Source organism: Anopheles cruzii, chromosome 3, assembly GCF_943734635.1.
Source record: "Anopheles cruzii chromosome 3, idAnoCruzAS_RS32_06, whole genome shotgun sequence".
NCBI classification, from domain to species: domain Eukaryota; kingdom Metazoa; phylum Arthropoda; class Insecta; order Diptera; family Culicidae; genus Anopheles; species Anopheles cruzii.
This window is the reverse complement of record NC_069145.1, coordinates 56,005,688-56,032,768: the sequence shown is the minus strand read 5'-3', so window position 1 is coordinate 56,032,768 and position 27,081 is coordinate 56,005,688. Positions and strand designations below refer to the sequence as shown.

Sequence of the window (27,081 nt, the reverse complement as noted above, 5' to 3'; positions counted from 1 at the left end):
CCGCACAGAAAACCGGTACTTCCTGCGGTACCGGAAGTGCCGAATTCTTCCCGTGGTTTCGCCGGATTATTTTATAAAGTCGAGCGGCCGAAAGTCGAGACGGACAACGGTAGAATGTAATCTTGGCTTCCCGGCAGTGGCTCCACGCGGTCCAGCGATTGCTGTGGGAAACAACCCGTTCGTCACGTGAGAGTCTTAGTTTAGGGCGTTTCACTTTTATTGGAGCCCACCGAGCGCGGCCGGCACTTCTAAGCGAGAAAACGAAAATAAGAAAAGCTGACTCAAGCGCTGCTTCCTAATTTAGAGGCTGTTTCCCAAGCTGCAGCTCCACTTGTGTATCGTCGATGCCACCGGAAAAAGCTCGACTGGCTTGGGCTCGAACTCGTGTAGTGGAGTAGAAACTGCGCAGCTCCCAAAACTCCCAGAGCAGATTTCACGTTCCGACTGACTGCCTTGCAACCGAATCGAAAACATTGCCACGAATGGCGGTGCAACGGTGCTGCTGCCGGCGGTGTTGTAATGTGCCGCCATCCTGGGCACGGCACGTTTTCGAAGGTTTTCTGCTGCTGCTACATGTGCGTTGGTTTGTTTTGGTGTTTCTCCTTCGTCTTACGATGGTGCGTGCCAATGCACCACTGGGCATGCTGGCAGGAAGCGAACGATTCCGCTGCGATCATAGCTCACCAAACACAAAACAATGCAACAATCGTGGCTGGGCACATTTCTCTGTGTGCATTGCCGACCGTTGCATAGATGCAACCCCCCGAAAAACAACATTTAGCAAACAAGCAACTTGTTTGCCCCGGTGGAAGCGTGTTGATAGCTTTACAAAATACTTTTCCACAATCAACCATCAGTCGAGCGGACCTTAGCTGAGACTGGACCACCTAATCGAATCGAATCGACGCCAGCCAGCAACGGAAAAAAGTTTCATTTCATTAGCAAACACAGCTCAGATAAGCGCCTCTCATTATCATACCTGAGGCATGTTGAGCCAAGGCGTCTGGAGAAACTGGGCGTCTCGTTGGGAGCCGCCGGAGAAGTTATGTTAATTACGGTGGTGGTAGCGATGATGATGACGGTGAATCCGTAACTACAACGGTCCGGTCGGGAGGGGGGCATACGAAGAAACAAAACTGTTTCGCCCATTGCTGCTGGGGCCGGTCTCGGTGGCTGCGAGTGGGGAAGGTTAATCATGTTGGTTGATTGAATTTCCGCCATCATTTCGCACTTTAATGGGGCATCAGTCCTATAGTACCGCGCTTCCCAGGTTACGTTGCGTCGGAAAGAAAAGTTCCGGTTCCTCCTCGGCTTTCTTCACCGTTTGGAGGGTTAGCTTTCTTGACAGACACTGACAGACATTTAACGTCCAGTGTCGACGTACTTTCAGTGTTTATTTAGCCTTTTTTCTAGTGCCAATAATCCGAACCATTTGCTCCGAATTTAGAATTGCTAAATGGCAAAGAAATGGCAAGAAATGGCAAACGGGTTTTAAAAAATGTGACAGCCCAAACTGAAAGAATTATGCAAAACGCTAAATAAAAGAGCAAACCCCCTTTTTTTATTTAGCTAAATCTTTGCCATCATCTTTAAAATGAGCACAATTCTATCAATATATCTTCAAAATAAAAACAACAAATGGTTTTTTGTGCAAAATCATTTTATTATATTCAAAAGACATACGACAAGACAAAAGACAAAGTACAGACATTCTGAATGGCCAAAATGTCAGCATAACGTTTTCCTTTCATCGGCAAATGAAGTTTTCCGAATAGATAACAGTCACAGGGTGCCAGATCAGGTGAATACGGGGAATGATTTATCGATAAAATGCTATTTTTGGCCTGTTCGGTTGGCGGTTGGCGAGAAAATGTTGAAAAAAGTCCCATTTACATTGATTCAGACTGTTGACATTGGTTACAATTTTCCAAACCGTCCTTCTGGATGGTCTAAGAAGACTTGCGAGTTGCTTCGTCGTTCGTCAATCTCATGACATGATCAGGCTATCGGAGCTTGGCGATGCGTATACGCTGCACGACAGTGAGGTCGTCGTACAGTGCATACAGATCGCTGTTATAGCGGCTTTGCCATTGTTCTTCCATACTGAGCATCATCCTCTCATCCTCAATCTGAGCATTTTCTTCTCGGACGCGGTTAAGAGGGCTGAACGAATTTTCTATTCAAACTGTTTACTGTAAAAGGTGTCCACGGCCTCTTAAGTTTAGCCAATAGCCAGTAGACGCAGTGGTTGCGGTACAATATGGGTCGAGTTTGTGTCGAAATGATCATGAAATTGTGCCGAAAATGTGACGCAAAAACGAGTAGAAGTAGAACCAAGTCTCTCCACAAATCTCCAAGTCTTTCCGCAATTCTGGTCTTTTTGACGCAAAACATTAGACAAACTTAGCTCAATATTCAAATATTATTCTTTTTTGACAAGTTGGTCGGTTGGAAATAATTCGAAGCAATCTAAGACAACTGGTTTGCGTTATTTGTTTACCACAGTAGTATGAAGTAAATAAAGTAGAAGCGCATTAAAGGTGTACAGATGCTTTTCGTACCATAGCTCGGATAGCCCAATAATGGAGAAGCTTTAATAAGCTCCGAATGCCCTTATCGGTTCGTTCTGATTCGCCACCAGTTGATAGCGAATGATGGACAATTTTCTAGCTTCCTTATAGTTTACCTTGATACACAAAAAATTGGCAACCTTTGGCGCCTCAAAGATAACCTCGAGAAACATGCCATGTTCTTGACGAGAAAAGCATTAATCTTTGTCCGGTAAAGCGGAATCCACTGCGGGAAAAATAACAAACATTTCACCCCGGTTTATGTTCAACCATTTTATGTTTGGGTCAGCTCCTTGGGAGTTTTGGGGTTCATTTTCTCGGCCAACCTTTTTATTTCTCTATCTTCACCCACACGGCCCGCAATCATTATTCTTACGACTCTCGTTTCTCACAAGCTGGGTGTTTACAGTCAAGGGCAAGCGGAAATTGTACGAGAAAAACAGATTTCCACTGTGTGATTGGGTGATACGCTTCGGTGATACGGTGATACGCTTCGAGGCGTCAAGAGAGGAGCCAGAAAAGAAGATGGCCCTTTCCTAAACACCTCCCACCGTCTTAAGCGGATCGAACGCGGACTGGTGGGGATATTGACCCGTAAAACCCCAAAGTGGATTTCCCCGTGTGCTCAGCGTATTTTCAGCGCCGAACCGATCCCGTTTTTCCCAGGTGATTTTTCCGGTCGGCTCGGGTCGAGCTTCCCACGTTGGAATACCGATTTTTCCGTCGTCAGTAGAAATTGTTGATCGTTCGGTGCGGTTCTTCAAACGGGAACAAAAAACGAAACACGGACCCGAAAGCAAAAGCTGCCGCCTGCCGCCTGGTCCGCACGTCAGCATGGGGAGACGTGTGAATTTTATCGATTTTAAATTAGCATACACAATCTTGCCGCGGCTGCCGTACGATGCGATGATGCTGCAGTAGTGAGTTCTTCGTTTCATTTTTCGTATCTTCGTACTCGCCGTACGCCACCGGAAAGAAACCCTTACAAGAGCGCAAAATTGGTCGTGGAAGGGCTACGCTTTCTGGGAAGATGTTGGTAGTGTTTTGGGCTAAGCGTCCACAAACACACGCACACACACAGGTCGGGAGTGCCGGCAAAAGCCGGTGGTCGTCGGCAAAATGGGACCGAAACAACATCTGCATCGTGATCGAGAGAGCGTTCGAGCGGCGGCCAGCAGACGGGTCGATTTTATGGTGAATTTATGTGTAAAAACATAAACCCGCCTCCCGTAAGCCGTTTTCTGGGATCAGTTTTTCGAAGGCCGAGAAGCACCCAAACTGCACTCTGGGCAAAATCTGTCCTACGGCAAGCGAAGTTATGGCTTCAATTGTAAGAGATTGTACATTTTATGAACCTGCTTTTCGGGGATAGGACTTTTTGGTGACCCGTTTATTGGGGGGTGTGTGTGTCTTTTTTGTCGTTCATTGGCTCGGGGCGATGCATCATGCGGAGCAGCACTCCAGGGCGCGTATGTTTTATTCTGTTTGATTATTTAAATTTTATTCATTTTATCCTGCTCGCAAGTCCTTGGCGGAGAAATTTTTTATGTGCTTGCGAATAAAAATAATACTTTTACTGGTGTGTCATTTTAAAAAGCATTACAATTTTGGGGAAAGCAGATCTTAAAACGCATCATGCAAGGGCCGTTTCAACGTTCTATTTGCCTCATCAACATTCAATTATGCTTCAAAAACGAAGGATTATACAGGGTGATCCATCACGATCCATATTATTTAAATGTTTATTAACTCCGGAATTTGTTAGTCGATTTTGACGAATGAACAAGATTCTGAAACGTCAGTCTTTGCCGTTTTTGTCATGGACCAATTTCGCAATCATTTAACTGTGAACACTGTGAAAACCGTGCGTGCTTATTAATGCCGAATTTCTTCTGACTTCTTTCTGTGTGGCTATTTAAAGAGTAAGGTTTATGCCAACCAACCGAAGACCATTGAAGAACTCTAAAGCTAACATCACAGCGTAAATACTATCACTGCTATTACGTTGTCTATTACCGAAATGTTGTCAAATAAAATGAAAAATGCCCAATAAAATACCGCTTTTTGTGTGTCTAATAAACGGCATTCTATACGTTAGGTTTGTTTGTCAAAATCGACTGACAATTAGTGGAGTTATTCAACATTTAAATAGTATGGATCGTGATGAATCACCCTGTACATAATCTGTTAAACATAATAATAAACCTTTCACGAAAAGGGTCTTTTGATTTTGACACAGAATTTGGTCCCCCAAGCGACACTTTCCGGTGACTAATCTATCAGAAATATCAACCGGAAGGAAGTTATCGGCTATGGCTTCCCTATTTTTGCTGCCCTCCACTCCATGGTTTGGGAGTTTTGTTGGTAAGCATTTTTGGGCGTGAGTTCACCACATCCGGTGTACTAGAGAGTGCAATTCCGTTACGATCCAACGTAGGTGAGACGACTCTTGAGCATTTCTGGTTGCGTAATTAATGGGCTCTTGATGTTCTTGGTACTTACCTGTGGAAGGCGTCCCGGGTAGCAGAAGAAGCCATTGAGACGGACGCAACTTTCACGCTAATGTACCTCCGTGTGGTGGTCTTCGCAATGCGGCGTGAAATTTTTACTACCATCACCACACACATTAAGGTGTTTTTCCGGGCTTTCCCCGAATCGGCCAGCTGTGGCGGGCTGCATTATGCTGGAAATGGTGCTGCAGTCTGGAATCGAAGGTACCCCAGGATGTGGCTGAGAGTACGAAAAATTAATTTTAATTTGATGCCGAGGAACGGAATGTTGGAACGAGATGAAAAACTCGAACCATTTCCTATTCATGCGGCTTCTGTTTCGGCCCGGAGTGCTCCCAAAGAGTGGTGCTTCAATTGCACCTTGGTTTATTCGTGCCACCGAATGGAACTCACAATTTGTCTGGCTCGATATTTAAACTGCACACGAGACAGAATGCAGCAACCGTATTTATGCGGCTTGTGTTTATTGATTTTGGTCTGCCATGTTTATTTGTACAATCTGCGTGGATGCTGATAGCCAACGGAGCATACATAATTCATTGGGAACGTGAACATCTGCGTATCTCGATATCCAGCGATTATTAGTGGACATTAATTTCCGGTGGCCAATTTGTTGATCTACCAGACGCACCAGACGCGCCGAGTGTTCCATGCTGAGCTATGATTTATGTGACTCACTTTTTAATCTCGCTCCGTGAAAATTTATGGTAACTTGCTGAAGCTCAACATAATAGGAATAAACGATACGACGGCGACGAGAAAATTATTGTAATGGACGAGCTGTGCTGCTTTATGCACTAAACGAGCTGTCTATTGTTTTAGCTCTGTAAAAGAGTTTCACCTTTGCTTGTTATCGGTTTCTCACGTACCGGGTTGTTCACGGGCACCTCCGCCGAGGATTAAGACACACGATGTGCGGTGAAGCCATTAGCGGAAATTGGTTTCGTGGCAAGTTCGGCGTCGACCGTCGTCTGCGTTAGTCTCGAAGCAAATCGAAAAAACAAAACAGCCCTATAATCATTCTAATGCACTTTCGATTAGGTCGGTGCCTTCAACCCACACTCCTAACCGTTCGAAGCTGTCTCCTGCGCGAGCGGCCTCGTTCAGCCAGGCGCTTTCTCCAATGTGCCAGCCTCTCGGCCTGTTGCGGTATGCGCCGCAACAACAAGTACGCCCACCGGTCCACATTAGCTTCGGAGCAGTGGTGAAAAATAAAAATCAATCCCAACGGAAACTTTTGTGGTTGACCCGAATGCTCGTCAACTTGAGCATGAGAAATGGGTGCACCTTGCTTCGAGGGTGACTCGAGTTTTCACGGCGCACGCCCTTTCGAAGAAGGGCCTACGGTTTGCGGTTGGCATTTGTACTCGTAAAGGCGCACAGCGTCTCACAGGACGCAGCGCTGGAGCTAACCAATCGAGGGAGTTTAATTTTGTTAATTATGTCCCACTTCCATTAGTCAACGTTCACTCGGGGGATGTTCCGGCCGAGAAGTCTTCAAAACATTTAAATCCCTTTGGTGGAAACAGCTAACTCGGAACACCCATGCACGTGCTTGACGTGTTTCGTACAGTGACGAAGCACAGCCTGTGACCTTATTGCCTTCAAAAAGTCCTCTTTTGCTGCGAGACACGGCGCAATGTAGGAAACCGGTGACGGCGGGTGGCATGTTTTATGCAACCACACGAGCCGGCCGCCGGCCCAAGGGTTTCCCGGTTGTGGTGTGTAATTGAAAAATCGATCCCTGCCAGTTCCGGCTCATGTTTAGTTTCGAGTTTGTTCGCCGTTCGCTTCACTTCCTTCCGCCACCAATGTGGGTCAGATTCGGTCACCTGCAGGTCAACCATTTCGGTTGGGCTCTGACGATTTTGGGGGCGAAAAATAACGGCCCATCGAATCGGATCGATTACCTCCTCCTCCGTCGGTGTACCTTTTTAGAGATGAGCGAACGGCGGGCATAGAAAGATAAATGACAGCTGCCCTGCGCGGTGGCAGACCCTCACGCTACGCGGAAGATGAAAATCCCTTCGAAGCAACATAAATTACAGCCGCCTTTCGGGGAGCCCCAGATTCAACGGGACGCTACCGGTTGCTTCTCTGCCATTGCTAAATGAGCCTCAGCGATAACGAGGGTGGAAAACGTTGGAAAAGACGCCGCCCAAAGCTTGGGAAATCCAATTAGGAAGTCATTTCCCGCCAGCGGACGAGATTGGGCATTAATCTTCTTGACATGAAACTATCGATATTCGTTATGTTGTGGGAGTTTTAAAAGAAATCATTTCTCTTCATATTTATTCACTCAATGCTTACATGGCCCCTAGCTTGGCGCTTTTCATGAGAAACGCTACGTTTCTTTGGTGATGTTTCTGTTACAGTGGATGGTTGAAATTTATGATTCTCGTACAGCATTTCGTGTCGTACAGCGTTTCGTCATGTATTAGCCAACCAATACACGGTTAGGCTATCAAACAAAATATTAATTAACATAATTTAGCTCTTTGGGGCTCTTGTTTTCTATGATAATTACGTAGTAGTCGGGTAATTTAGAATTTAGGATTTAAGAACAATAAATACGGCCCGGTCCGTTCTTCTAAGATTAAACAAAAGGTGATAATAGTGCGGTACGGTGCATTCAAAATGATAACGATCATCTCACTCTGAACTACTTGTCTTCTAGTCTTGACTGTTCTTCGAGAACACCTTAAACGTCACCGTTGTGTTGCGTTGTTTGTCGCAAACACATTATATCTAATGGTCAACGATCGTCGTCAAACCTGAATTCTCTTTTTGATTTCTCTGAACTGTTCGTGAGCGGTAGTATTTGTTGTACAGACTGACAAATAACAGACTTAGCATCAATCCATTCACCAGTAGCACTGCGACGATCCAATCGTTGCTGTGACCCTTGTGCGGATTTTCTATACAGTATACACCTTTTACATGTGTTTGATTTTTGAGAACATCTAATGTGGCCGTGTGGACGTCAAGAGAAGATATCGAATTATTCTTTAGTTTCAATTGCTGCAGTTCGGCTTCTGACACGTTATCGAACGTGATGGAGGATATTCGGTTATTTTCAGCTTGCAGATAGTGCACTTTGGATGATATGTGGATGTGCGTGATCCTGTTGTTGTTTAGTATGAGATTGGGTACCCTTACGTTGGGAATGTTAATCTCTGTTATGTTATTGTCGCTAAGTATAATGTACTCTAAGCTAGAAAGTTGGCTATCGGCTTCGTTGTAAAATACGTTTTCGTCGACGGTGTTGATTTGATTATTTTGAAGCTGGATTGTGGTGAGATGTGCATTTGTTGAGAACAGACCCTCCTCCAGTACACGCAGTTCGTTGCTGGCGAGATTTATGGTACTGAGCACCGTCAAGGGGGTAAATACGTTTCCGGGCAACGTTTGCAATTTGTTTTGAGCTAATAGAAGCACCGTAAGTGAAGGCAGAAATACAAAGGCGAAACTCTCTATGACGCTGATGGAGTTTGCAGTAAGATTGAGCGTTAATAGCGGACGGTAATGATGATCGAAGGCATCGTTTGTAAGTTCCGTTATATTGTTCTGTGCCAGATTTAATTCACTTAGCTCATACGCATATTCCAGACTACGATTCATTCTTTTAATGCCGCACTGAACAAGGGATAGGTTTCGTGGGCTGAAAAGAAAAATTTGGGATGGAATTTCGGCCATCACTGAGTTTACAAACTTTATGTTGTCATGTTCAATATCATCTTCATATGATAGGACTCGTCCATTATCACCATCGGCAGGACATTCGAATGAGTATACGGTTTCTGGCGTTATAAAAACACTATCAAAAATGGTTGGTTCGTCATATTTCCCAGTTGAACGAGAGTTGCAATGAAAAGTGATCACACTTTGTGCCTGTGGTGCGTATGCCATGTACCTTAAAAGAGCAAAAGAATCTGATCTGATAAATCTGAATCTGATCTGGTCTGATGTAATTTAGCAAAAGCAAATACTATTTCAGCTTTTTCACACTTTTCTCTTAGCACACTTACATATACACTATCCCGACAACAACACATTCGGTTCGCATGCTTCTTTAATACTGCGTGACCGATCGCGTCCAACTTTCAAACCGAACTGACGTCCTGTTTACAATTATTTTATCAGCATCTGCGCAAGCTGCGCATTGGACTTGTTGATTAAACATGTTGATAAGGGCATGAATCATTCGGCATTTCGTGCTAATTTACTGTTGTGTAAGAAAAAAGCCAATTACAACTCCAGTAAGTTCACATTTCCAACACATTATCCAGCAGATACGTGAATTATATTAATACAAAAATTATATTGTAAGACAAAATTACATACGATTCTTTGAAATACGAAACATTTAAAGTGGTGAAAAATTGGTGAGTTCAAGAAATCAACTCAACCTCGAGCAACAATATAAGAACAAAATAACATTTTAATAATTAATAATAAAAAAAAATTTTAAACATTAATTTAATAACAACAAAAAAACATTTTATTTGAGCCGCTGGCTCAAAATAATTGAAAAGTAAAAGTTATTTGATTAGTTAACTGCTCTTTATTGCTGACAGTTATTTTTGTTATATATTTTACTGTTGATGATTTCTGTTCTTTCTTATTAATGTTTTAGAATGTCCAGTAACATATTTGAGATGATGCCAAGAGGATAACATTATGAACAGTTGGATAACATATACTGTAAGCCACTTAAACGGCTACCCGGAGATTGTTTTACCGTCTTATCTTGTTCATAGTTTGTCATCGTTTTCATTGTTGCCTGAGAAGCGTGTTTAAAGTTGTCCTTAATAATTTAATGTATTTTGAAAAGATGGTTACAAACTAGTGTTATCCAAGTTACGGCAAGTTTTCGAAGATCACGCTTGCTGCTTAGAATGACACCAATAGCCCACGTTTTGCGGTTGGCATTTGCACTCGTAAAGGCGCACAGCGTCTCACAGGACGCAGCGTTGGAGCTTCATGTCATTATTAGCCGACCAATACACGGTTAGGCTATCAAACAAAATACTAATTAACATAATTTAGCTCTTTGGGGCTCTTGTTTTCTATGATAATTACGTAGTAGTCGGGTAATTTAGAATTTAGGATTTAGGAACAATAAATACGGCCCGGTCCGTTCTTCTAAGATTAAACAAAAGGTGATAATGGTGCGGTACGGTGCATTCAAAATGATAACGATCATCTCACTCTGAACTACTTGTCTTCTAGTCTTGACTGCTCTTCGAGAACACCTGAAGCGTCACCGTTCTGTTGCGTTGTTGGTCGCAAACACATTATATCTCATGGTCAACGATCGTCGTCAAACTTGAATTCTCTATTTGATTTCTCTGAACTGTTCGTGAGCGGTAGTATTTGTTGTACAGATTGACAAACAACAGACTTAGTATCAATCCATTCACCAGTAGCACTGCGACGATCCAAACGTTGCTGTGACCCTTGTGCGGATCGTCTGTGCTGTATTTGGCTTGCTGAGTCTGCTTCTCCACTGCTAAGGCACTGTAACTCTTCGCCTCATCTATATTGTTGGGCGATTGTTTCATTTGTTTCATTAGAACTGTCAGCTTATCAATATTTTCGTTCGCCATTTCCAACGCCTTGTTTACTTTCGACAACTGTTGGCTAAAGTTGAGCTCCATCATTTTGATAGCAAGCTCTTGCTTATCAATCCTCATGTTGGTACTTTCTATCACTCGTTTCCGCTCGTCCATGCTACAGTTCGAGTTTTGTGTGTGATTCGACAAAAATGTCAGTTGTGTCTCAAGCTGCGCCTGGCGGAGTGTGTCGAGATCGCTCTGCAATTGAAACAGTTGTTTGGTTAGATTAAACACTGTCATCTTGAGAGTTTTATTGATCGCTTCGGAATAATCGCTGCCAGATCTTCTAACGTCTGCCAAAACGTTCCGGAACAATTGTTCTAGAGCATCGCCAGCAGAACGGTTGGTGTCTTTATAAAGATGTTCTATGGCCGTCGTCCAGTTGCGCGTCAGATACTTATCATCGGAACAGTAAACACCTTTTACATGTGTTTGATTTTTGGGAACATCTAAAGTGGCCGTTTTGTAGAGTTCTATAGACTGTTCATTACAGTAGGTTACCAGTTTAGTTAGGTACGCACAGTTCCAGTCATTGTCACCAATACCAATATCTTTAAGTCCTGGGAAATATGTTTTCATCTTCGAATATTCCAAGTGCGTCAAGTGATTGCCTTCTAAGTAGAGGCTTTCCAATCTCGAAGATGACACTAGCACATCTATATCCAGTTGGTCCAAGTTATTGTACGACAGATCGAGCCATGTTAAAGCCTGCTGATGCCCGAATGTACCGTGCTGCAGATTTGAAATGTTCGTTTTCGCCAAGTCCAGCACTGTCAAGTGTTTGAGCATTCCGAAAGTTGTTACGTTTAGCGGATCGAGTGAGTTGTAAGACAAGTCCAGTGTTTCCAGTTTTTGCAACCGACCAATGACGTCAAGAGAAGATATCGAATTATTCTTTAGTTTCAATTGCTGCAATTCGGCTTCTGACACGTTATCGAACGTGATGGAGGATATCCGGTTATTTTCAGCTTGCAGATAGTGCACTTTGGATGATATGTGGATGTGCGTGATCCTGTTGTTGCTTAGTATGAGATTGTGTACCCTTACGTTGGGAATGTTAATTTCTGTTATGTTATTGTTGCTAAGTATAATGTACTCTAAGCTAGAAAGTTGGCTATCGGCTTCGTTGTAAAATACGTTTTCGTCGACGGCGTTGATTTGATTATTTTGAAGCTGGATTGTGGTGAGATGTGCATTTGTTGAGAACAGACCCTTCTCCAGTACACGCAGTTCGTTGCTGGCGAGATTTATAGTACTTAGCACCGGCAAGTGGTACTTAGCACCGGAAAATACGTTTTCGGGCAACGTTTGCAATTTGTTTTGAGCTAATAGAAGCACCGTAAGTGAACGCAGATGTAGAAAGGCGAAACTCTCTATAACGCTGATGGAGTTTGCAGTAAGATTGAGCGTTAATAGCCGAACAGCACCCTCGAAGACATCGTTTTTAAGTTCCGTTATATTATTCTGTGCCAGATTTAATTCGCGTAGATGAAATGCTGATTTCAGACTACGGTCTAATATTCTTTGAATACCGCACTGAACAAGGGATAGGTTTCGTGAGTCGAATGAAAAAATTTGGGATGGAATATCGGCCATCACTGAGTTTACAAACTTAATGTTGTCATATTGACTATCATAATCGTCGTCATATGTTACGATTTTTCGATTACCACCATCTTCAGGACATTCGAATGAGTATACGGTTTCTGACGTTATAAAAACACTATCAAAAATGGTTGGTTCGTCATATTTCCCAGTTGAACGAGCGTTGCAACGAAAAGTGCTCACACTTTGTGCCTGTGGTGCTATGTATGACATGTACCTTAAAAGAGCAAAAGAATCTGATCTGATAAATCTGAATCTGATCTGGTCTGATATAATTTAGCAAAAGCAAATACTATTTCAGCTTTTTTACACTTTTTTCTTAGTACACTTACATATACACTATCCCGACAACAACACATTCGGTTCGCATGCTTCTTTAATACTGCGTGACCGATCGCGTCCAACTTTCAAACCGAACTGACGTCCTGTTTACAATTATTTTATCAGCATCTGCGCAAGCTGCGCATTGGACTTGTTGATTAAACATGTTGATAAGGGCATGAATCATTCGGCACTTTGTGCTGATCTACTGTTGGGTAAGAAATACGCCAACTTATTTCAAACCATCTACAACTTCAGTAAGTCCACATTTCCAACACATTGTCCAGCAGATACTTATATTAAATTAATATACAAATTACACTGAAAATAAAAATTAAAAATATAAAAGAAAAAAATAAAAACGAATCTTTGAAATACGAAACATTTGAAGCAGCGAAAAGTTGGTGAGCTGAAGAAATCTACTCAATGTCGAGGAGTAATATAAAAACAGCCGCTGGCTCAAAATAAATTAAAAGTAAAAGTGCATTGATAAGTTAGCTACTCTTTATAGCTGTCAGTTATTTTTGTTATATTGTTTACTGTTGATGATTTCTGTTATTTCTTACGTGATGATGATTTCTGTTTTAGAATGTCCAGTAATATATTTAAGATGATACCAAGAGGATAATATTGTAAACAGTTTGATAACACTTACTGTAAGCCACCCAAACGGCTACCCGGAGATCGTTCTTCCATCTTATCTTGTTCAGAGTTCGTCATCGTTTTCGTTGTTACGTGAGAAGCGTGCTTAAGTTATAAATTATTTTGTTTACGAAAGAAGCTCACAAACTTCTATTATCTATAATAACACTTGCATGATTCAGAAATATGTGCTATTTGCTACACTGACCATAAATATGATGATTGATGATTGATGATTGATATATATTGACGTTTATCTATAAAATAAAAAGGTATAGGTCTACAGATAGAAATAGCCTTCCTCCATCGAATTCGCAATGCAGCCTGCAAAACTATGGTATCGATTTTTCGTACCGTGTTGGCTCCCCAATCGCATAAAGTTATCCTTCTGGTGGAATCGACAACATACGCTTCCTGCGTGTCCGTTGCGATTGCGATTGATAATACCATTGAACCATCGAACAGTGGTGCATTCGTGTCCTGACCGATGGAATGCAAATCCGTTCGAACGCATTTCGATACACCTGAGCTCACGGCTGTCGTGTTGCGCCATTCGGTCGATCGACACACGCAATGATTCGTCAACGTTGCCGAGCAAACAACATTTGCATCACATGAATTGTTCACAACAAAGATAAAAAACAGAAAGAGAGAGAGACTCGCTTATTTATTTGCCCGCCACTCGTAGAATCCCCGAAGCGGAGGCAGAAAAGTGCATTTCGCTGCGCCAATCGATTGCCCCTGGCAACCGGTTGGTCGAATGACAGCCAAACGAATCCTAGGAATGTCCTAGATTTCGCTGGTGGCCGCCGTCGAACAATGGCTGGTCGTGAAGCTCACGCAAAAACGGAAGAACGGCAGGAAGTGAGTGGACGTTGCGCGCGTGGGGAGCGGAAAATCGATATTCCATTTCTAGACGCCACCCTCGAGCCTCGAGGCTCGGTATCGACGGCGCCTACAAAGTCAACCTACATTCAGCCGACCAGCCAAACGCGTGGTCGTGAGGGCCAAGTTACAGACTGGAGCGAATGGAGTCGCTCGGCTGGGAGTCTATCATGAAAAATCCCATCGCTGCCGTCCATGCCGATGGCACGGAGAATGTGTGAACGTTGCTGTCAATATGATTAAAAATTCATTTTTATCCTCCAAACACACTGCATGCGAAGCTTTTCGGGGCCCGTGCAAGGCACTCCCGGGGGAGGGCTCCCGCGGAATCACAGTTTTCCACGCTCACCACTCAGCCAGCCAGAGCCATTACAACACCGCTGGACCAGGGAGACCACTTCCGGCAAATCTCATATCGATTGCGTTAAACGATGCCCGTAATGTAGTCTGTCCTATGAAATGGCTGTCGCTTTTATGGTCCGCCCGATGGAAGCCTTCGATTGCTCAGCTGCGAGAGTGGACACTCCTGCAGGACACGTAATTGGTCTGTCGGGCTGGTCTAGTGAAACACTCCGTCGATGGAGTCTTGAATGGGGTGCTCCTGTTCTTGGATTAAGAGCGGAAGTTACGATGATTTACTGCGACGATTATTAATGTCCAGATTTTCCTTCGGAATGGGTTCTACTTTGTGTGTCAGATCTTCGATATTCATCCCGCTCGTGGAGCACGGCCACTTTCGAGGATACTTGCCAGGGGGGGCAAAGTAAACCAGGCGAACGTCGTTCGATCGATTAGAAGCCTCATTAACCTCTATTTCGGTGTCGTCGGTGTCCGACATCGATCGGAAGTCACTGACCGGCTACACCGTGTAACTGCTGCGACCTGTAAAAGCAAAACCGGGGACGACCATTTACACGGGGTCACTTGAGTTATTCAAAATAGGGCGTCCGGTCAGTCCGAGGCACGCAACCCGCTCAGTCTCGCTCCTTTTCAGCACCACCATTGGGGGGGGGGTCCTTTTATGGGCTAATGTCTGCGGCAATTTCTCTCGGCCCTCGATTGGGCGTAGACCGAAGAAATAAGGAATCCTGCAGCAGAAGGAAGAAGCGTTGGCACCACACTGTTTCTATCATGCCTTGAACCCGTGCCCGGCACGTCGACCTGTGGGAACGATGCGACAGTTTCGGACTCCACTGCTACCAATGAACCTTTCAAGGGCTTCTTTCGCGTTGCGTCTAACGCGTCTCAGGAAGGGAAGGCTGGTTTGCGGACCGGACCCGACTGGATAGGTTTCACACATTGCGAACATTTTTAATTAAGGCGCGTTGTATATGGCCAAGGAAGCGCGCTTCCGGTTCGGGTGTGTTCACATGTGACAGTTTCAACCTGTGACGTCAACAGGAAACGCGTGTTCGTGGCGCGCAGTGAACGCCTTCGCCTTCGAGTCGACAAAAACTTTTCCCAATAAATTGTGCCGTGAGCTGAAGTGCCGTGTGCCGTTTCGCGTATCCTTATCGTGCCGGGAAAACTTTGCTCCACCCGGGGATGGTACACCGTAGCAGCTTGCGAAAGTTTGCACCCCCGGAAGAGCGATTATCTCGAGGATGGTCTTCCGTTTCTGCTTTAGTAGGGGCGTACGCGCCAAGAATACGTTCGAGAACATCGGCCAAAGCGGCACACGATAAGGATACGTGAGGGAATTTTACAAAAATTTAACCACGAGCGGAAAGCGTCGGTGTGCAGTACCGATCAATAAAACGCTGCGTTGCATGTAGTATCGAGTGTGGTTTAGATTTTTGTGTTTTTGTCAAATAGTTTATGAACATTTTTACGACTAGAGGACAGTTGAAACGCTACATCTAACAGTACTCGTTTGTGGAGTCTTTATGTTAGTTCAAGTCACTGGAACCACGGCACGGGCTCTGTTCTCTATATTCTAACGGAACCCGGCGCGGAAATGTGGCAATTAATTAGCACCATAAATTATGCTACCATCCCACCCTCCACACTGGTGGGTGGATAAAAGTTTAAGCAGGAAAACAGTCAGTTGCCCAGGGCGCCCGTCGCTACGTAGAGAGGTAGGGCTCGGCCTAAAGGACTTTTCCTCAGGTTCAGCTGCTACGTCTGGAGCTTGCGTTCCTATGTTGGGGACGACGATCTTATCGCGCGACCCGCCCAACCGGTTTGCTGTGCCTCTAGAAGGAGCATGCTTCGCCAGCGCCACTAACGACAGTGCAACGTGTGGCCCAAGCAATTGTAGTCCATAAAGCAGCGGCTCCAATTTGCCCAGGTTCAGAGAGCGGGAAAGGAGCAGCAACAGCACCGAAGCAAAGATCTTGATCTGCAGCAGCTTTAGCAGATGTACTGCAAAGATAAACATAAAGCTAGAGGCCTCCATCGCAACACAAACCCCGCGATCGCTGACGGTAGTTGGCGATCGATGCGAACTATTTCGCAATTCCAAACGAGAGCGGGGAAGACGCCACATCTACTGCGCCCTCGACTCACCGGAACGTGACGCACCGCCCGTATGTGCCATGTGACAATTTCAGCGCACCGTGTTGCGAGCATGATATTGATTTTCATCGGACCGTTATGCTTCACGGTTGCTCCTGGAGCGGTGCGGGATTGCCAACATACGACGCTGGGTGAGTTGCAGCACGCGCTCGGATGGGACGCTGCGGTCCACAGCATAAGCAGCAGCTTGGGACTTTCCGACGAACACTTCCCGTTGGGCTCCCGATGCACATGCATTGTTCGATCCAACGGAAAAGCAATAACCGCCTGGGGCCCTTTTGCATGAAACTTCAACGGACGGATTTATCCGTACGGCATTTGGCGAGATGTGGTGTTGGCAAAGTGACATGCAATGTCTGTAATCTGCCGAAGCAAAAACTGATGCTGCAGTCAATAATTCTTAGTATAAAGTTCATTGTTTTGAATGTGAATTACGATGAATTAAGGTAAAATGAAAAATTGGAAATACCATGCTTTCCAAACAGTTTTGAGCTTCAATTATAGAGGACACTGCTGCTAACCTAAAAAAATTTTTGTTTTATTGGTACACTCTTCATATGAACGTACGGGAAGTTTCATTTCAATCTGTCACTTCATTCTTTGTTTACAAGCCTTTTAGTATCGACGTGTTACATTAATTTGTTGCAATGGAAAAAATCAAGCATCATGCAATGATTGAATTTTTGTTTTTGGAAGGTTTAAAACCAAACGAAATTTATGAACGAACGTTGAAAGTGTATAAGGACTTTTCGCCTTCAATTAGTACAGTAGAATGGTGGATTGCTGAATTTAAACGAGGTCGACGTGTGACGATAACGATGTGATGATGACGTCAAAAAACAGTAGCAACACCTGAAATTGTAGGAAAAATACAGGATATCGTATTGGAAAAATGTCGAATCAATGAAAGAGATTTAATATAAGGTCTAGCAATCTCATTGACCAGTATAATCAATATTCTGTTTTCGAAAGGATAAAGTAGATTTTGAGCGTCGACTCATCACTATGGATGAGACTTTACCATGATCCTGAATCAAAACAAGACGCCAAAAAGTGATGTGAACCTGGTTCTCCGGCTCCGAAACGAGTTCGTGCCCAAAAATTCGGCGAAGAAGGTGTTAGCATCAGTTTTTTGGGATGCGAAAGGAATTTTATGTGTGAATTACTTGCAAACTGGTAAATAAATTCTGAATCCTCCTGAATCAGCTGCCTGAAAAAAATAGTGAAAAAAGACCCGGTTTGCAGAGGTAAAAATTCCTTTTTTTATCAGGACAAACCACCGTGTCAGGACAAGAACCGCTTTGGAAGCGTATTTTTCAGCCCTTCCAGATTCCCTCTTCAGAGAAGGAATTCTTAAATTGGAGCCTCGTTGGAACAAGTGTATTGATGTATTGAGAGAGACCATTAAACTGTGCTTTTCATATCGAAGCGTAAAACTTATTAAACAACCCAGTAAAATCAACACCGGGAGGAACAAAAATATTGGGAATATGCCAACTATTTCTGGGTCCATTATGTCTCAGTCGCATTACCTTATGAATTCAGTAAAGGGACGCAATTAATTTACCGAAAATTCGCAAAGAAGTGCATCAGTCATTGGACGGCCTTCTTCTGCACTGGGCAGGATGCACCTCTCAGACATGCAAACCTCTATACCCTGGTCCGGTCCAGACCCATCCCACACACTATCCCCGACCGAAAGTTCCTCTTCCAGTCGACAGACTGTGAACCCACCGTAAATGTAACGGACTGCAAAATACGGACAAAAAATAAATGTGAAACCCAACATTGTATAATTGGGTTGAAGTTTAAATTGAGCGCAATTAAGGCTACCTCGCTTTCTACCTCGTTTTGTGCTACATTTTTTCGTGCCGCTGCCGTTGCATCTTGCGTTTCGCTACATTTCGGTCAGCCGAAGGAGAAATTAAGAGTGGGCAATATAACGTTCAAAGTGCAACAATAGAACGCGGTGCGGTGTTAGTGTCTCGAGCAGGGCTAACGCTGGCCACGCGTTAGAGTTGGATGACTAATGATTGGCTGCAAGTGAGACGGTTCGGTCTGCGGTCCCAAACATAGCCCCTCCATTCACTCCGATGGAGATGGACTGCAAATGTGCAAATGTGGTGCCGTTTTGCTAACTGCAGCTGCACTACAGTGCTCCTAATTGGCGGCCCGATAAACTTTGAGCGAGATAAGTCCGCAATTTTGTAACGGCAAGAGGTTTGGCGTGGAAAGTTCCGTTGCGGCCCTGGGCCGTGTTGGGTTTTCTATTCGCTTTCGGCTGCATACTTTTTATCATCCCTTTTTCGTGTAATGTTGGGAACGCTTTAGATTAAATTATCGTTTCGTTAGGTCGCGTGGCAGAGAGTTGGTTCCTTGGTTGGTTCCAGTGATCGAGTTTCGAATATCCTTTTTTGTGGCCGATGCGGGTCGAAACAATGTTCCGGCGCCGAACCGGGCCCGGGGCCCGGTTGGTCCTATATTTAAATTGTTAAAATCAACATTGACGCATCGCCGGCCGCCGGCCAACTTTTCCCACCGCCATCAGCTGGGCGGGCGATGCTCTTGGCGGAGGCCACGGCATTTTCATGTCGGCATCGGTCGGCAGAGCCAGTTGTATGTTTAAATTATACACCCAACCACGGCCGGGGACGGCCGGTGTTGCCTCCCGGTGCTGACCCAGTTATCGTCAAACTTCGATGATGAACGGAGTCGAATGGAAAACATGTGGGAGACGCACTCTCTGGTGTGTTCCCAATGGCCGAGCGGTGTGTGCATAATGGCGTCGGTCTACGGTTTTGACCCTCGGCGTATGTATGGGAAAGCGCACCTAAGGCGAAGATGATGCTGGCGTGACATTCAGCTGTCAAATTGGGGACCACTCGAGAGAAACACGATTGCTGTCGGTGTTGAGGATGTTGGCCAGTGTATTGCTTAACCCGTGTGCCACAGTCGGGGAAAACCGAGCATTGCCGTTAAGAGGATGCAAGAAGAGCATGATGGTAAACGCACATCGCGGTTAGTGTGAAGAACAAGATTCGAGGGCAAGTCAAATATATTGTGGAATTACATTTCTAACTGTGTATTATGATATTGAAAGGCAAGACTTTGGCATAACCAAGGCATACCTTATAAATGCTCTCGATTTGTTGTATGAATAAGATTTTTTTTAACTTAGATCTTTATTAGACATAAGTGCTTGATTACATAACAGTACAGAGATATTCCACATTGGGATTGCAGCTATTTAATAAGTCTAAGGTATCAACATGTTTGAAATGTAAATGTTTCGATTTAAATCTATTTGAATTATATGTTATGCGGCGTAACATTGAGTCGTTTCATCCTACTTATAACTAATAACAAACTACATCTTACAACTAGTTAACTTTAAACTCTCCAGATAATTAGTTCTCGAATTGTTCCGGCCATAGAATTATTGCATCATTGATTAGGACTTCTTTTTGTTTCTTTGTTAATTTCGAACGATAGTCTTTGCGCGCCAGCAAGTTTTAGGACAAGATTCGTTGGTGTTCTCCAGTGTAAATTAAGGATTATTTTGACAATTTTATTCAGTCTTATCTATATTCACTGGAAGTTAGTTTTGGAGCATTGCGACCACAGAGAAGAGGCATAAGTTAAGAGAAGGAGGATGTTTTTTTGTATTGTTGTATGAATAAGATGTGGATTTATCTGTCGTAACGCCGCTACGACAGATAAATCCACATCCGTTTTTTGCTTGGAATGTTTTGTTATCCAATAAGTTCATTCTTAGTACTTGAACAGAAATACACGAAGGAAGTGGACATTTGATTCTCCTTTGTTAAAATCAAGCTGAGAACCGAGACCTCTATGTTTAACGGACCTTGTCTCAGTCAAATTCGCTAGCCCTTTGCACATCAGTTTGCAATTTTAATGCAATGCACTAAGTGCATCTGTGAAAATGAACACTCGAACTACTCCGACCTCCGCACTCTCTAACGTGGCATGGGGCCGGTTTACAATGTCCACAGTATGTAAAACATGGATGTGAAGTGCCGTGAGGAAAGTGTCATTAGATTTTCTCCACGTCATCCCAGCTCGGTTTCGACGAGTATGGTAACGATAACGGCAACGACTGCCGAGCAACGGTCCAGTTCTTCGTTTCCGGTTTCGACTTCAGCTCTCTGTGCTTAATAGATATTTAATGGATTCACCGAAAATTGAACTCCGGAGTCCGGAGTTTGGTGTCGTTAGAACGTACGGCCAATATGCTAAGGCGTCATGTTTTTGGAAGCGCCAGACATGCAAACCACACTGTCTGAATGAATGACAGACGAACCAAAACGAAGACGCTCTACCGCTTCGTTATGTCACAGCGTGATAAGAAATTAATTGCAAGTCTCTGCACGCCACCGTGAGCTGCTGCACGGGATGCGATGCCCCGAACGGTGCGTGAAAATCTATTTGTGCAGCGTCGGTGCATCGGGTGGCGTAGAGTCCGGTCCACGGTGTTTGTTTGTTTGTCCCGCTGCATTTCGATATTAAATTTTCAAACCAGACACAGCCAGCTGACCGCCGTGTACACGCCGAGTGTGGCCGCGAGTGGTCAGGGCCGGAAAATGGTCGGCGCCGCTTAAAATAGCCGCCATCGCCGACACTTTGGTACACTGTGACGGAAATTTTGTGCCAGCGAGTCTTGAGAAAGCGGAGAGAAGAGAGTGGTGTGAAGCGTTGTGAGCAAAAAAGGTTGGTTCGAACGAAAGTGAGTCAGAGAGACGGAGTGTCGGTGACCAAGGGCCACCTGACCTGGGGCGGAGGTGGAAAAGGGTGCGGGCCGCATCAGAGATGATCGCCAAAACAGAAAATCCGGCCACTTGATGAAGCCATTCGCTAAGGTGCACTAGAGTAGATTCGAGTGGTGTGTTTGGTGCGCGGATTTGTTTCGATTGACTCGATTCAGTGGACTAGTAAATTGCTAAATTATTTGTTAGTTTGTGCATTCGTTTTCGGATGTTTGTGGAATGTCAACACATAGACTGAAGTTAACGTTCGGAAGTGCGGGCTAAATAAAAACATTAGGTATGCTAAGTGTTAATTTAGATATTTAGTTTAGAATTCTCAATTTATTCTGTTGTCCGTGCCATGAAATTGTTGTGAGAGAAGACACTGTTATAGTAAGATAATAAGAAAGGCAAGAGATTAGTAAGGGTTGGACATAAGGCTAAACTAATTTGTACTAGAGGCAGCTGTCGTACAAACTGAGTACTATCTTGGTGGTTTAAAAGCTCTCTTTGGCTCTTTCGTTGGCAAAGTTTCATTGTTTTGCTCCGAAAGTAGTACAGAAAAGAGAATCAAACTCCGAAGAAATGGTCGCCGAAAATAACTCAATCAATCGGAAGTAGTTCGATCGAAAAACAAACGCGACCGGCAAACGCGGCCAAGATTGACCGACATTTCGTGTGTGTGTGAGTGTGTTTGGCCCGCATCGAGAAAGGTCCTTGGCCAAGTGGCGACATCGTTGCGAAAAACATAGAACGGCGTAACGCATCGGTAGCCGACCTCCAACCGCTCGGCAGCATCACACCAAGACGTTCGAGAGCGCGTGCTTTACCTCAATTTTTGATTAATGCCATTAACCGTGTTGCACACTTCCCGGGGCTGTCCCAGGTTGGGAAACCTCTGAGCTCTAGAAACGGACCGTAAGCAATCTTGCGGACTATGCTCTCCGACGCACACTCTCTCGACGCAGTTTGTAGCGCACACGTCTTACGGAGGTTACGCGGGTGAGGTTAGTATGTTGATTGGATTTTAACGATGGGCCCGAAAAAATGAGAAACCGAGCGGCATATTGGAACGGAAATAGGCTAACTACCGCTGGACGGGTGCACCCTTCGGGGTGCCGATGGTCTAGAGGTCTAGTTTATGTCGGAGGCCAGAAAGTAATAGACAAAATGAACGAAAGTAATAGAGGTGGCGCGATGAAAGTTTTGGGACTTGACAAAAGTAGGTAAAATCAACAAATAAGTAACACATCGTTCAATAAGTCCCGAGACTAACTGTGAAAACAACATTATATCGGCCAAATTCTTTATTATTCATCAACAAAATCTCCTTCAAGTGTAATACAATCATTCCAGCGCTTCTCTAACTTTTCAATTCCATGTTTGTAGAACGGTTTGTTTTTTGACTCAAAATGACCCTTAGTAACAGCGATCACCTCCTCATTCGAGCCATATCTTTTTCCCTGGAGCCTCTTTTTAAGATCCGCAAAGAGCTAGTAGTCGCCGGGGGCAAGATCCGGCGAGTACGGAGGATGAGGAAGCAATTGGAAGCCTAATTCGTTGAATTTGGTCATCGTTTTGATTGAATTGTGCCATGGTGGCTTTTGTTCAATTTTGAGCAAACGCGGCACCCATTTGAAAAAAACCTTTTTCATATCCAATTTTTGGTGCAAAATAGTAAAAGCACTACCAGTTGATATGTTCATCATCTTAGCTATCTTGTGCACTTTCATTTTGCGGTCTCCCATCACGATTTTCAATACTTGCTTGATGTTTTCGGGAGTTGCTGCCTCATTTGGTCGACCCGAACGTTCCGCATCATTTGTATCAGCACAACCGCATAGAAGTCAGCATACCTCCAAAAAATGGTTGGTTTCGACGGAGTAGAGTTCGGATAACGTTTTTCAAGCCATTGCTGAGCTTGAACAGTGTTTTTTCCCATTAGAAAACAATGTTTTATCAACACACGAAACTCGCTTTGGTCCATTTTTTCAGGATTGCAAAAGTAGCGTCACTTTAACCACTATAGCTTTCTTGGTTATGCTTCGAATTTCGAATCAAATTTTGCCACACCTCATTTGAAGGTTGGTACTTCCGAACGTCGGTATATAAATGGCATTATTAGCCCCATTTCTACGCTAGTCTCGGGACTTATTGAACGATGTGTTACATGTGTTTTTTTTCAATGGAGGAAAATTGGAAGGAAAATGTTTGGAAATAAGGGATTTTTGAGCTTATAAAAATCAGTTGTCAGTAGAGACATTTCAAAGTGAAAAAAAAAGGTTTTGAAAATAATAAAGAAAGGTGAGATGCTAGCTTTGTGCCATTTTTAAATACTTTGTAGATTAATAGGCATTTATTTTTTCCCGGAATATCTTGTTATGACGATTTAATAACTCTTGGGCGAACTATGATGGCATAACGGTATTGCATTAGATTCTGAATTCTGTTCACCAAACTTTACTGACATTAAACATTTATAAGTGTTTCGCCACCACACACCGACTTCTCACGCTATTATGTCAATAGTGCAACAATTTCGCATTTTTCACACTGCAATTTTCTCTTCCCGCTGGATTTAATGCAATTTTTTTGGTTTCCTAAGAAGCGTTTACATTGAGTGTCGTTGCGTTAACGTTATGCTGTCACCAGCCGTTTGGCCTCACTGATCCGTCGCATCTTGGTGAGACAATAACGGAGAGAAAGAGAGAGAAAGATAAAGCGAAAAAGTGACGAAAAAGCTGAGCGATGTTTTATGCGTTTGGGTGTTGAAAACAAAAGATCTGTCGGCGAGTGTCAGAAGGACGCGAGAAAACCTTTTTTTTTGGCTTGGATTTTTAAACCATTAATCATTGAAAAAAGAAACGCTTGCGAAAACGCACGACACCCAGATACGTCGTTTGCTGACGTTTAACGAATTCCCAACCCACCCGAAAGGAAGATCATTAAAATAAGCATAATCGTAGCGCCGGTGTGTTGCACGTGCACAGAGCGATCGTGCGCCACATTACACCACACCGTCGCTCAGCGGTCGGTCGACCAACCGAAAGAGGTGCCAAGGAGTGTCAATCAAATGTTCAACTTGTCCATAAAACTCCGGGACGTGCGCCGCTTGGCTTCGGGGGAAAAAAATGGCCCCAAGCATAAATTGTCCCGCGAAAGCGACGGGCGACAATGTCTCTCGGGGTGCAGAGCACCTTAATGGTTAATAGGGTGGCCGTAACTTTTATTTCGTTGGATCTGATTTAAAATGGGGTTCACCGGTGTTGCTGGTGGTGCGCATGCAATGACTTTTGCGCGCCTAGAAACTCCGTGCATTAAGCCTTTCGCCCAATTACTGTCATCCGCGAGGGTGCGCAGATTTAGGTGTGCGGAGAAAATACCATGCGAAACTGTGACTTTCTTCGTGTCAGTGAAAAGGGAAAATGACCTTCTTTTTGGTGGTGAACTGCATTTAATTGTTTTGAACTTTCCGGGCAAATCGCAACATGAGTCACGAGTGTCACTCCATTGCGAAAGCGAATAAGTGCTACATACATAAAAAATAACCTAGCCTGGCTTGGAACATTTTGGGAATGTAGTAAAATTATTCTTCAATCCTGAAACAGTATCTAACCAGTATCAGTATCAAAGTATCAAAAACAGAGGACCACCATCTTTCAAAGATCACCGAATATCTCAAAAAAATGTTGTTTGTTCCACAATAGCTTCATGTTCCATGCTGTTGCTTCATTGCTGAGACATATTTTTCTAGACTAAGCCCACATTACAACCAGTCAACCTATTTTCGGATTCTGCAAACACTAGAAATTTGATTGAATGGAACATGCTTCAAAACCCATTCACTGTTTCGCAATTGGAATCGATGATTCGGTTAAATGTAGGATTTATTTTGACTGTTATTGAAAAAAGTCCCCAAAAAGTATTCCCCAAAACCCATTTTCTTGTTGTTTGCTTGTCTACTATCTCGAAGTCTACTGTACTGCGCATCTTCTATGCTATTGAGCGATATTTTGTTACAAAGCAACCAAGTCTCCTTGATTTCGAACCGTTTTGAGTTCTCCTGGAGTTCAATTTTAGCCTAGGGTGTTGACTGAACTGAACTGAAATAGTAACCGTTATCTGTAACTCGGCATGGCGGTCTCGATGTACGATGTAAACGAAATGCACACGCTTTTCGGTAAAGGATGTCGGCTCGTTCGGATGTACACCGTTTTGGATCATCGCCCCCCGGGGGGGCTGAACCAGCTAATTTAATGCCATCCTGTCCAGGTTGTTGTCGAGATTGCAAAAATCGTTGACGATTTCCGTCGACGGTGTTCGGGGCTCGGGGGTCGAACATTGTCACGCTGAGTTGGGCTTGTGGGCGGCTCCGTCCTATGCTGGCGTTGCACTCCCACGGTCGCTTGTTAAAAAATACCGAGAAAATAGAATCGCCACAGAGAGGAAAACATGAGCCGTAAGTAAGACATCATCGGCATCACCGACGAATCAGCAACGCTACCACCAGCGCGCGAAGGCCAGTTCGCTTCCACGATGTCTTGCCCACGGTGTGTCTTTCTGTTCAAGGTCGTCGGTCTAAGGCGGGGAAGATGGGGATGCCCAAGTAGTCCGTTCGGAGAGGTGCTTACTCCGAGACGCGCTCTTCTCACCAGCACAACGTTTTGTTGGTTCATTTTAAAATATGCACAATAAACATGTTATGCTCGAGTGGAGGTGTAACCTGATAGCGTTAACACTCGTCACATAATCGGTCTGCCGGTGGCTAGGGCGTGCTTATGTTGGGATGTAAAATAAAATCACGTTATTTATAAGGCTCTGTTTTGCTTCTCTTTATTTATTCACAGGTAAGCGCGACGAAACCGTTACCGGCCAGTGATTCTAGGGACGATAGATTTCACATGTTTGACGGAGAGCCGTAAGTTTTTTGGTGAATTATGCTGTAACAATCTTTGAATTTCTTCTTCTGACCGATCTTGCTATGTCACGGTCTTATGATGTAAGCTAAATGTTTAAGCCCATTTGAAGATGCACAAGATTTAAAGCAGTATTTATCTGAAGAGCTGCAAGTGTTCATCTCAATGTTGAAGGTTGGAATCGTTTACAGAAGTCACTGTAGATATTTTGCATCAACCCACCAACGAATGGCAACAAATTTCCCTTTTTTGTCCTTTAACAATAAACTCAGTAAGGAAGCATTCACAAAAGTATTCCATAGTTTTCGCCTATTGAAAAGCTTTTCGGTGGATCTTTTGCATCCTCCTGAAAAATGAACGTCCTCATAAACGGTTCACTCGACCGAACCGAAAACTGGACGGAACTTTGGGACGTTGGAAAACTTCTTCACCAGTACGGTAAAAAGCCCAAATGGAAATACGCTGTCCAAGACCGGCGGTCACGGAGCCGATGGGCTGTGTAATGCCGCCGGGGGATTACTGGCCACGTTTTATCCAGCCCACGAGGAACCGTACAACGGCACTACCGGAAAGCTATATGATGTAAGCTAAATGTTTAAGCCCATTTGAAGATGCACAAGATTTAAAGCAGTATTTATCTGAAGAGCTGCAAGTGTTCATCTCAATGTTGAAGGTTGGAATCGTTTACAGAAGTCACTGTAGATATTTTGCATCGCACATGGACCCCTACAAAT

The 27,081-nt window shown here is 44.1% G+C and overlaps 3 protein-coding genes across 4 annotated transcripts in view; 1 reads left to right on the top strand and 2 right to left on the bottom strand.

Annotated features, from left to right (window-relative positions):
* Window positions 1-7,341: 7,341 nt before the first annotated feature.
* LOC128273059 (leucine-rich repeat-containing protein 15-like) lies at window positions 7,342-9,191 on the bottom strand. Its single transcript, XM_053010972.1, has 2 exons — window positions 9,109-9,191; window positions 7,342-8,993 (listed from the first exon to the last, which is right to left on the bottom strand). Exons 1-2 carry the CDS (start codon window positions 9,144-9,146, stop codon window positions 7,829-7,831), a joined length of 1,203 nt encoding a protein of 400 aa, XP_052866932.1. The 5' UTR covers window positions 9,147-9,191; the 3' UTR covers window positions 7,342-7,828.
* A 464-nt stretch (window positions 9,192-9,655) lies between these two features.
* On the bottom strand, window positions 9,656-12,711 carry LOC128271927 (uncharacterized). Of its 2 annotated transcripts, XM_053009612.1 has the most exons (3): window positions 12,636-12,674; window positions 12,487-12,520; window positions 9,656-10,896 (listed from the first exon to the last, which is right to left on the bottom strand). In XM_053009612.1, the coding sequence occupies exons 1-3, from the start codon at window positions 12,671-12,673 to the stop codon at window positions 10,378-10,380; spliced, it is 591 nt and encodes a 196-aa protein (XP_052865572.1). In that variant the 5' UTR covers window position 12,674; the 3' UTR covers window positions 9,656-10,377. The 2 variants fall into 2 exon arrangements, with proteins under 2 accessions (XP_052865572.1, XP_052865571.1); XM_053009611.1 differs by having other exon boundaries at window positions 9,656-12,520; window positions 12,636-12,711.
* A 12,854-nt stretch (window positions 12,712-25,565) lies between these two features.
* LOC128270641 (streptococcal hemagglutinin) overlaps window positions 25,566-27,081 on the top strand; it is a 106,390-nt gene continuing 104,874 nt past the window's right edge. Inside the window, exons 1-3 of the mRNA XM_053008050.1 lie at window positions 25,566-25,586; window positions 26,279-26,349; window positions 26,782-26,929. Of these exons, the coding sequence (XP_052864010.1) occupies window positions 25,566-25,586; window positions 26,279-26,349; window positions 26,782-26,929 (240 nt within the window). The remainder of the gene's footprint in view (window positions 25,587-26,278; window positions 26,350-26,781; window positions 26,930-27,081) is intronic.